This window comes from Phodopus roborovskii, unplaced genomic scaffold, assembly GCF_943737965.1.
Source record: "Phodopus roborovskii unplaced genomic scaffold, PHOROB, whole genome shotgun sequence".
NCBI lineage: Eukaryota > Metazoa > Chordata > Mammalia > Rodentia > Cricetidae > Phodopus > Phodopus roborovskii.
The window spans coordinates 18,163,259-18,174,511 of NW_026126448.1; the positions used below are offsets into that span (position 1 = coordinate 18,163,259).

General features: G+C 54.7%; 1 protein-coding gene across 2 annotated transcripts; it reads right to left on the reverse strand.

The window, feature by feature from the left end:
- Positions 1–551: 551 nt before the first annotated feature.
- Hcrtr1 (hypocretin receptor 1) lies at positions 552–8,386 on the reverse strand. 2 transcript variants are annotated; one of them, XM_051188921.1, is made up of 9 exons: positions 8,198–8,386; positions 7,283–7,371; positions 6,847–7,084; positions 6,504–6,682; positions 5,268–5,511; positions 4,880–4,995; positions 3,326–3,552; positions 2,179–2,300; positions 552–718 (listed from the first exon to the last, which is right to left on the reverse strand). In XM_051188921.1, exons 3-9 carry the CDS (start codon positions 7,043–7,045, stop codon positions 555–557), a joined length of 1,251 nt encoding a protein of 416 aa, XP_051044878.1. In that variant the 5' UTR covers positions 7,046–7,084; positions 7,283–7,371; positions 8,198–8,386; the 3' UTR covers positions 552–554. The 2 variants fall into 2 exon arrangements, with proteins under 2 accessions (XP_051044878.1, XP_051044879.1); XM_051188922.1 differs by lacking the exons at positions 7,283–7,371; positions 8,198–8,386 and having other exon boundaries at positions 6,504–6,607; positions 6,847–7,203.
- Between the last annotated feature and the right edge of the window lie 2,867 nt (positions 8,387–11,253).

Sequence of the window (11,253 nt, forward strand, 5' to 3'; positions counted from 1 at the left end):
GATGCAGCCTGTGGTGTGTGCAGTCCACACCTGGAGAGGGTGGGCTGTGCTTCAGAACCCACTGAAAAGGGCTGGACCCGAATTAGTTCACAGAGACCTCAGAGCAGCTGGCTATATGCAGCCGGGGCTTCGGGTGGCCTCCGGGCCAGGTGACTATGCCTGTGGGGACCTTTGGAGCAGAGTCCAGCTGGGGAAGGCCTATAATTGAGTAGGAGACAGGTCTTTGGGAAGAAAGCTAAGCTCTGTCTGAAAGGGTGAGGTGACACTGTAGGGTGTAGCCAGCCACACGAGGCAGCCACACGACTAAGCATGTCCACAGCACTGATGGTTTACAGCGCTCTCTGCTTTCTTGAGTATGCCTATGCCTCCTATCAACCCTGCTTAGGGGACACAACCTCGGAAAGGGAATGGCTCTGGCTGAGTCACCCAGGCAGGAAGCCAGGACTGGAGTCACAGCCTCTCACTGAGCAGCAACAGTCTTCATGAGTGCTGGGGCCGCCGATCCCAGGCAAAGGACCGGGCTGTGCCTCCCAGAGCCTGGGCCAGGCCCCTGCTTAGGACAGCACTGTGGTGACGCTGGTCAGCAGGACATGCTCAGAGACTTTGGAGACAGAACACCGGCTCTGCAAGGACACGGACTTATGTCTGGCAGAGGAGCGGGAACCCAGACCAGGCAGGCAGCAGGCGAAGGCGGCCTTAAACTGCTCCCGAAATTTGCCTTGGTTGGGAGACAAAAGACACAGCCATAAGGGGACAAATGCAGCGGGAAGGGGTTTGAGCTCAAGGAACACCCACTTCCCCCACCCTCCAGGGCTCCAGGCAGTCAAAGCCACATGGTGGGGTAGAGAGGGAGGGGTAGAGCTGGGATGGAGAGCCCTGCCAGCCAGAGAGGGCAAGAAGCCCCCAGCGGGTTCTTGAAGCAAAATGCAATTGTCTTGATTCCTTGACTGCACTCTGGCTGGGAGCCTGGCTCAAGACGTGGTGTCTGGCTCAGGGGCCTCAGGTCACTTCTGCCCTCCATGCTGTGTATGTGAAGGAAGCTTGGGATTTACACTGTGGTCAGCCTCCCCCAGCTCTGTCCAGTGGTATTGAAATGAGAGCAGCGGCTATTGTAGGTGGCAGTCACCCTGCACCAGGGGCTGGGACAGTACTTCAGACTTCATCCCCCAGAGCATCCCCCACACCCTGCCAGGCCGTGTCTCACATCACAGATAAGAGGTGCAGAAGTAAATGGTTTACTCAAGGCCGCCCAGCTGGAAACTGAGCCTGAAGCTCTAACCCCAAGCCCATCTCTTAAAGGGGAGGGCAGAGTGGGAAAAGAGGGACCGCACAGCACTGTGCAGCTCATTTGTATATATGGGGGCAGGGGGCGAGCGACAGAGGTTTTCTTGAAAGCAAACACTCCCCAGTTGTGTCCCCAGGCTGCCATTCTCTAGTGTCCAGCTCAGGACAGAGCACACAGTAGCTACTCAGCAAGCACAGGCCAGGCAAGCCGTGTGCATCTGGGCGGCTGCCTGCTCTTTCCTCTGGAATGTTCCACTCTTCTGCCTAGGCAGCCTCGGTTGAATAACTTGAGTCACAGTGAGAATTACACTAGGGACCACTGACCCTATCTCAAACATCTAACTCCTTTTGAAAGAGACTGGGAGGAAGAGGGCATTGGTGGGAGCATTGGACAACATAGTGAGAATGGGACCAGGGGGCCTAGAGTCCAGGAAGAGAGAATGGAAATTTGCTTTGAGGCTCTTAGATCCAGGGGGTAGCCAAGATTCTGGCTACCCAACCCTGTGTCTGGCTGACTCTGCTGCTGACTGTCCCTTGTCCCTCAGTTAGTTTACATAATCCCTCAGTCAGGGCCTCCAGGGTCACTTCTCAGTCACAGCTCCCGCTAAAAACAGAGGAATTAGTAGGAAATCTTGCTGTGCATGCTCCATGGATTGGAGACGAAGGGCCAGGCCCTGTCCTTCCTCTGAGGTACTGGTCTGCAGGTTGGTCCGACTCCATTCTGGGTGCTAGTTACTGGCCATAGCTCAGATCGTGGCTCCTAGGAAGGGCAGTGTGTTCGAGTCTCCCTATGAGTGGAGGATTCCCAGGGAGAGCTAGAGAGCAGGTTCATCCTCTCGGACCAGCCTGAGATGGACTCTGGCCACCCTGAGTCCCTGCATGCAGCCCACTTACCACTGAGGAAGTTGTAGATGATGGGGTTGGCGGCACTGTTGGCATACACCAGCCAGTGGGAGAAGGTAAAGCAGGCATAGACGGCTTCCCGGTCGCTGGCTTGGCGGAACATCCCGAACACTCTGGCACCAGCGGGAAGGATGGTAAGAAGTAGGGACAGGTGGGCAGGGGAGGGTGCCCACAGAACTCTAGCTAGAAAGTGTAAGGGTCCTCATTGCTCATTGCCATCCATTTGGGGCACTTGGTTTGAGATCTTGACCACAATTTGGGGTACCCAAACATGGATTCTGACCAGAATGGGCCTTGGGACAGGGACCAATATGATCTTCTCAGTCTCCAGCTTTCTGACCACTTGCAGTCACCCCCATCTACCTTCTCACCCATCCCAACAGAAACAAGATGTCATAGACAGCATCCTTTTTTTTCCAGTTAAAGAAACAGACATATAGAAATACATGCCCAGGATCATACAAGCCAGGACATGTCCAAACCCAGTCTGGCTGCTGTGCACTGCTCTGTGACCTTCCACTGATGACCCATGACCCCTCATATGCTGTGTCCTTCTGCCTAAACTGCTGTCCTTCCATCCTGTGGTGCTTGCTCCTTCATGTCTGCCAAGTCTGTTCTCATGGGTCCCAGTCTCAGAGGTTGTTTTGAGAGAGGGTCTTACTGTGTAACTGAGGCTGGCTTTGAACTCATGATCCTCTTGCCTTGGCCTGCTGAGTGCTGAGATTACAGACACATACCTCCTTGCATCTCAGAGAATCCTTAAGTAGCAACAGTTTTTCTGAGACACCACCCTACCCCTGCAATCACTCTCTGACCTCTTCTGGTATTTCATTTTCCTTCATAGCTCTCACTGTCTGATATACACTGATTTTACTTCTCTCTCACTGGAGTGAAGCCTCTATGAAGACAGGGATTTTGTCTGTAATTTGTAGTCAGTCACCCTAGAACTTGAGAGCCAAGGGCATGGAAGAATGGGTTTTCCTAATTGCCCTTGGAGGCAGGCCTGATACCCGCATGCAACACTAGAGAAGATAGAAACAGCAGAGCAACCCCCAGGGTGGAGAGGAATGGGCTGAATGGTAGCCTTCCTCAGACCACAAAGCCCCTCCCCTCCCCACATGTTCCCCTGTGTCCTCACCTCTTAAGGACATTGAGGACACTGATGGGCAGGTAACAGAGTGCAAAAACCAGCAGAACCACCATTAGCATCTTAGCCGTCTTCCTCCGAGCTCGCATCTGCTTCACCTCAGCCAGGAAGGCTCTGGCCCGGGGTTGTGGCTCTGTCCACAGGCCCTGGCGCTGAGCCTCTAGTTGCTCTGAAGGTCGCTTCCAGTTCCTCACCAAGGCTGATGTGGTACCAGGGATCTAACACACACACACACACACACACACACACACACACCAGCAGTGGTCTGAACCCTCCTGCCTGCTCTCCCTTCCTCAGTTCTTCATTTTTGGGATGAGGTGGAGAGCTGAGTCATGAAGAGATGTCCACGTCACACTGTGGGGAGGCCTGGGAGTCAGGAGAGCCTCAAGGATGGCCTGGACATCAGGGCATGGCTCTCCACCAAGAACCACTCAGAAGCCTGAGTAGTTCTGGACTCCTGGATCAAACACATACTGAAAGCCCCTCCCATCACTGGACAACACAATCACCCCACAACCAAGAGGCATGGAGCAGGAATGCAAGAAACTAGAGTTTAGAAGCTGCTCACACATTCATAAGCGGTGTGGTTTCTCTAAACCTTTGTTTCTTTAACATAGACCTGTCACAAAGGGCTTTAACGGGGGCCTTCCTACAAGGCAGGTCCTGGGTTTAATGTAACCCATTGCCCTGCATGGCCTAGGTGTGGGTTAGCACTGGGACAACCCAGACTGTCGGTGTTATGGAGACCAATCAGCCATGTGGCTCATGTCCTCCTCCCTGCTTGGATACTGACCAGGACTTACAGCCACCAGTGCAAATGGCTCTTAGTATCCATTATCCCATGAACGCTACCCTAGAAAACCTATTGGTCCATGTAATGAGAAGAAAGCCATGCCTGGAAGGAGCTGGCCTCCATGGCCTCTGTAGTTGGTTGCCCCTAACACTGGGAAATGGGCAAGACCACCTCTTCCTTAGCTAGCTAAGACACTGGGCATGAGGCCTAGCTGGACGAGCTATTTGGAGCTGCAATGGTTAATGTTCTGCTACTAAGATGAGCATTGGAGCATCAGATTTGGGTTCCAACTCCTGCTTTTCTCCTGACTAGCTGAGTGCTTTGGAGACATTGTGTCACTTCTGTGGGTGTTTTCTACCATATGTGGGGGGGGGGGGAGAAAGATATGATACGTGGGTTAAAGCTGACTATAAATCCTAGCTACCCAGGAGGCTGAGGCAGGAGAATTGCAAGCTCAGGCTAGTTGGGTCAACTTAGCAAAACCATGCCACAACATTTAAAACAGGAAGGCGGAGGGCACAGGGTCAGGGAGAAAGGGTCTGGGGATACTCTTCAGTGACAGCACACTTGTCTAGCATATGGAAGGCCCTGGATCTCTCAGTACCAAAAGTTGACTAATCGATTAATTAATTAAAAGAGGCTGTCCCTGGGCCTGGCCTCTCTGTAGTCACAGCATGAATAACATATTCCAATGTCAGGGACGACAGCTGCACCCTTTGAAGCCAAGACAGTGACACCAGAGTTAGACTCACCTGGCGGCCCCAGAGCTTGCGGCAGATCTGGAAGTAGGCCATGGCCATGAGGCCCAGTGGGGCCAAGTAGGTAACAATAAAGAAGCAGCTGTGGTAGATCTTGGGGTAGAGTTCATCTGTAGGGTTCATGACATGCAAGAGTCAGGTCTATCCTAGGAGTCCCAGTCTGCCTCAACAAAGCCACCCCATTTCAACAAGGACCAAAGCAAGACCTGGGAACAACTGTATTTCACATAGATACCATAGCCTAGAATTGCCCAATCTAGTGGCATCATCCTGGAAGGAACCCCAGCAGATGCTCACACTAGAGGAGATGCCTACCCTGGGGATACCCACCCTGGAAGTCCCCTGTCCTAGAGGTATGCACCCTAGAGGTGCCCACCATTACCTGCCCAGTGTTCATCACAGACGGAGAAGAGCCTGGTACGATTGGCTAGCTCAGGCAGCACACTGTTGCACTCCATGACCGCGGCCTGGGGCACCATGATGGCCAGCGACACAGCCCAGATGCCCAGAATGGAGCCGCGGGCCCGGCGAGCTGTGCTCTTGAACAGTAGCGGGTGGCAGATGGCATACCAGCGGTCCAGGGCGATGAAGCTGAGAGTCAGCACGGCCACCGACACGGACACGGCCTGCCCCGTGGGGACATGATGTCAGAGGTGGGGAGGGGAGCAGTTCACAGCCCAGAGCTGCTGGTGCACACTGTGACTCCACCACCACTTTCAGACTGTGTGAATTTAGGCAAGTCACTCACCCTCTCTGAGCCTTATCTGCAGAATGGGAATATAGCATCTATCTGGCAGGATTCTGGTAAGAATAAATGAAATCGTGTATGGAGAATGTCCAGTTGGAGACCTGACACACACTAGGCACTACTGTACCACACTGTGTGTGGCGGGCACTCCTCTCCATGCCCTTACAATGAGCTGAATTATGGATGAGGAAACGAGACACATAGTTCCCTCACACTTAAGCTCAACAGACTGAGTCAGCTGAGCAGAAGGCTTTAAAGCAGTGAGAAATCCAGGCGGCATCTCGGTCACCCTGGAGGTCATCACTTCCCTATGCTTCTGGAAAGCCCTGTGCTGAGAGGCATGGATGAGTTAGCAGGTAGCATAGGCAGGCATTGTCTCCAGGGTATCCCAGGTCCCAGGGTACAGGAAGAGGTCTAAGGGCTACTGAGAGGCCACGGTGGCCTCTGGCCAGCACTCTTTCCAGTCTACAGATCACCGCCTAGCATCCTGGTGTCTGGTATTGGGGAAGGAGACCAGAGAAGACAGGAGAGATCTCTTTGACTCTCAGTTGGTCCCCACTGGGATCAGGGAGCAGACCCAGTGAGCATTTGGGACTGTCACTGTGGGCTCCTGTCTCCTCTCTCTATGTTCCTGTGTGCCTGGAGGTAACTGTGTTCATACCTGTAACCAGCAGGGGATGTCTATGTGAGAATATGAGGCTGTGTGTATTCCTGAGTGGACAGCCTGGTGGTCTGGGTGACCCTGCAAGAGTCCTTCCTGAGTCACTGTGACTTGCTTGAAAGGTGAGACTTAGGGTCACTGAGACCCACCAAGGTCGTAGGTGTTAAACAGGCGTGATAGAGGCTACGGAGGGGCACGGGAGAACTAACCTGTAGGTAGGGGATGACCTTGCACAAGGCATGGCCGAACAGCCACGATTCAGTGATGTCCACTAACAGACTGGCAGGCAGGCAGATGGCAGTTACCAGCACATCTGCCAGGGACAGGTTGACAATAAAGTAGTTGGTGACTGTCCTCATGTGGTGGTTCCGCCACACAGCCAGGCAGACTGCAGAGAGTGGGGGGGGGGGGAGGGGGGAGATAAGTCGGCATCAGCCAGGCCTATTCAGGCTCAGTGAGATACTGAGCTCCCATGCCCACCTCACCAGCAGGAAGGGGTATGAAGGCAAGGCCCCGCGGTCTCCCTCTAGTCCTCAGAGGACAGACACCTACCCAGCGTGTTGCCCACCAAGGCTATGAGGAACACGGCCACATAGGCTGCGATGAGAACCCACTCGTATTGCTTGGGGTAGAGATAGTCGCGCCACAGGTAGCGGAGGAACTCATCCTCATAGTCCGGAGGAAGGTGGAAGGGTTCCCCGCTGCCAGTGGGGACTCCGGGCTGGGTCCCGGGAGTGGCCGAGGGTTCCATGAGCTCTGGGGCCACTTCAGCTGAGGAGCATTCTGGGCTCTGTGGAGGAAGAGGAACTCCCACAAGCCCTCAGCCCACTCCCTTCAGGGGACTCTGGTCTTGCACCCAGGTCTTTGGGGTCCCGGTCCAAACTTTCTGAAGGAGAGAAGACTGGGAGGGAAGGAGAAAGGGATCCCGATCTTACCTCCCCTATTCAGCCTCGGTTTCCCCACTCAACGGAGTAATAAAGATACCTACCTCCCAGGGCCACGACGAGGAAAGTGAGCTCTAAGGCTTAGGGACTACTTCACCCAGAAGCCGGTATTGGGTATCATTATTAGTGAGCCCTGCTGTGCAGATGAGGAGATGTGAAGCTGAAAGGTTGAACCCCTTGCTCAAGGTCACAAAGCCAATCCAGGTCTGCCTGCGTCCTCCAGCCATCACAGATTTAGGAAAGGAATCCATTCCCAACAGCAAATATTCTCTCTTGAATCAGTTCTCAAGCCTTGATTAGGGGTTGGGGAAAGGGTTCGGGGAGAACTGAAGATCTAGGTTCCGCCCACTAGACCTGCCAGAGCCTCCTCGGTGCCCGTACACAGATGCGCGCACACACATACCCGAGAAGAATGCAAGAAGAGACTGACCACCTCCCTGGGAGAAAGGAAATAGTCCCCCCTCGCCTAGAAACGGGATTCTTAAGACCCCCTTGCTAGGTCTCCTGGAATCCCCGGGGCCGCGATGATCCCCGACGGCCGCCAGGGGTCGCTGAGCCGGCGCTCAGGCCGCTCTCCATTCATAAATCCAGCCTCGCTCAGGCCGCTCCCTCCTCCCTCAGACCCCCTCCTTCCCCTAGCTGGGTAGGGACGACCCTAGACTGGATTAGGAGGGTGGACGGCCCCTGGACAGCCCTAGAGGAGGGGGCAGAGACGCTGGCCTACCGATTTCCCAGATAGACCTCCCTGTTCCTTTAGGGGATCTGGGAGGATTCCTAGAAGGGGCATCAAGAGTGCTAAAGGGTTACGAGGGAGCCGCCCGGAGGTGAGCGGAGTGGGTGGTGGCGCAGCCTCCCACCACCCAGGTCAACCCCAGAGACTCCAGGTTTCCCCCGCCATCACCTGCCACTGCTCCTCTGGAACCCTCATGCCAGTCCTGAGGGATCCCCATACCCCGCACCTGTTGGCTCCCAGACCCGAGCATCATCGGTTGCTGGTACCTGGACCTTGCTCGCGGGACTTTGCCTTGGTGCGGGGGAAGGCCGGGACTGGGGACGCGGCGGGGTAGCCCCCTCCCGAGGCGAACTATCCGCTTCGTGGCTCCGCGGCCCCGGCTCCGCGCCCGTGGTAGCTCGGGAGGGCTCGGGAGGTCTGCTCGCAGTGGGGAGGGGAGCGGGGCGGGAGGCTGTGCAAGGAGGGGAGGGAGCCCCAGCCCGTCTGCGCTCGAGGTCGCCCAGCTCGAGCCCCGCCTAGTACTTCAAGCTTCCATCCACCTCCATTCACGCGTCCATTGGCTCATTCATACCGTGAGCACCCTTTCGACACTTAGGCTCCCGCCACCCTGCATTCAGCGCGCAACTAGGGCGTGTGTGGTGGGGGCGGCGTCGGGGACACAGTGCAGGGATGGACCCCACCTCTGCTCGCTGCCTCACCTGGCCAGTGAGGATGGCAGCACAAGTGGATGTCACGGAGGTGAAAGGATGCCGGTGGCGCCTCCAGGCAACCTCAGGACACGCTGGAGCCCCTTGTGTCCAGATATGTCAGAAAGCCCCCCCCCCATCTCTCCTGCGTCTCTCTGCCCCAAATCCTTGCTCGCACCTACTTCCCCTTCCTATAGCAAGGACGTGAGGTGGAGGCAGAAGAAGGGATGCTGGTGGTGTTCACTAATTGAATAAATATTTACCAAGCTCTGTGGCAAGCAACGAACCTATCTATGATACGGACGCCATTTCCACAGGCTACCCGTTGCACGAGCTCACTTAATCCCCACGTCAGCCTGGTGAGGTAGTTGCTATTGTTCCCATTTTACAGATAAGAGCTTGGATGCACACAGTTCTGGGCTCTGCCCAAGGTCAAAGGCAGCACTAGGGCTCGAACCTGTGTTCCACTCATTTTACCAGCACTCCGACCCCCAAGGCTCCTAGCCATGCAAAGGATCTAACCTTCAGGGAGTAAGATGGTTCCCTGTGGTGCCCACAAAGGTGGGAGAGGTCCCAGGCGACTGAAGAGCTCACCCAGGGATTCCAAGAGCAGCAATACCTGCTCAGAAACTTGAAGAATGACAAAGTGACCTAGAGGCTAAGGTAGAGTATGGGAGAAGGGGTCTTTAAGGAAGATGCAGCAGGTGGAAATGATTGCAAGTTAGGTCTCCTGGGAATCCTAGGCAGGTGGAGGGAGATCTTCAGGGGCCTTCGGACAGTCACATGGTTCACCTCCTGCCTCAGGACAGGACCTCCCAAGCAAGTAAGTCTCCTTTCTCTCAATCCCTCCACATCTTCCCTTTGCAGCCAGAACCACCTTCCAAGGTGCTGGAGATGCAGACAGGGAGTCTGTGAGCAGAGGGCTGGGGCCTCCACTCCAGAAGAATGGAAGTGCCAAAACTTGAGGCAGAACTTTGTCCTTGGGTAGCTGTGGCATTTGTATGCAAGATGGTGGAGCTAGGATCCCCCCCCCCCAATTTTTCAGGACAGGGTTTCCCTGTGTAGTCCTGGCTGTCCTGGAACTTGTTCTGTATACCAGGCTGATCTAGAACTCACGGAGATCTGCCTGCCTCTGCCTCTCAAGTGTTGGGATTAAAGGCATGCACCACCATTGCCCTGCAATGTCGAGATTCTAAAACTGTCCTGTCTGCTGCTTGAAGCAGGGATTGGATGAAGGACTTCCAAGAAAAGGGTTGTTGTGTTCGTGATGTATGTGTGTGTTAGAGCTTATGTATTCACAAAAAGTTATTAGGATATGTCTGTTGTCATGTGTATTTGTGTCTCTGTGCATGGGGGTAGGCTGCTGGGTGAAGACTGGGGTTCACTCTGGCTAAGATATATTCATATGGGTCTTGATTTGCCCCTGTTTTGGGCTCTGTGTCTAAGGACTGTGTGTGTGTGCATGTGTGTGTGTGTGGGGGGGTTGTCTGTCTCTGTGGGTCTCAGTGTGTATTTGTGGTTTTGACCATCATTTGCGCCTCAGTGTGTTTCCCAGCGAGTTTGGGAATGTGAGTGTACTCATGCCTTTGTGTCTACTGTTCTGTAAGTGTGACTGTGGAATTCAGGAGCCTGCTCCCATGGTGATGACTCCCCTTTTCACATTCTGCTCCCCCTCCCCCAATCTGGAGCTGTGACCATTTCCCATGCAGGGGTCCCAGAGGAGGCTACAGAATGTGGGGGATAGGAGGCAGATCATGCAAGGAAGGACACTCAGCTAACAGCTGCTGCAGGCAAGGTGCAGCCAGGGATGTGGAAGGTACAGATCCCTGCGTGGGCGGTGGGCAGCTCAGGCGCCACACTGACTCTATAGAGCTCAGAGCTGTGGATTGCAGTGAGCAAAGAGCCTCCATTCTCCCAAGTCAGTGTACACTAGGGATGCATTTGTCCACGTGTGTGGAGGGAGCCTGGCTGCTATTCTCTTTAAGCCCAGAGAACACCCAGTATTTTAGCGCTAGTCTCTGGCCCCCTGGCCAGGAATCTCCAGTTGTCCACTTCTCCCCCATTTATTCCTCTGTACCCTAGAGATGGCTGCTTCCCAAGACAAGAGTCATGAGGGACTCCTTAAGGTGGCAATCTCTGTTCTTTACCTATCAGACCCTGATCAACAGGAGACTGTGGGCCCCAGAACCATCTGGTCCTAAGTTGGGTACCCAAATTCAGCTATAGGTGGCTGATCATTGGGCCTAGATGAGCAAGAGAGAGAGAAACCTTGAATGCCTGCTTGAAGGACATCTGGGCGGAGCGTGCCCTGGAAGACCCACTGAAGCCACAGTTGTTTAGTTCCTAGGGCACAATGGCACTGGCCTCTGGGAGCTCCTGGCAAAATGCCAGTGCCCAAGGGAGACCAAGGACGTCAGGCTTCCTGTCTCTGGACTGGGCCATCAGCCCCCGATGCCTCCTCTGCTCAGGGAGGGCCAGCCTGAAACCTTGGCTTTGCTTGAGCTGTCTGTCAAACCGTGTCTGCATGACCTTTTTTCCTGGAACCAGGCAGCCCCCGCCTTGTTGATCTAATCCTGAGCCTCCAAGCCACAGGTCC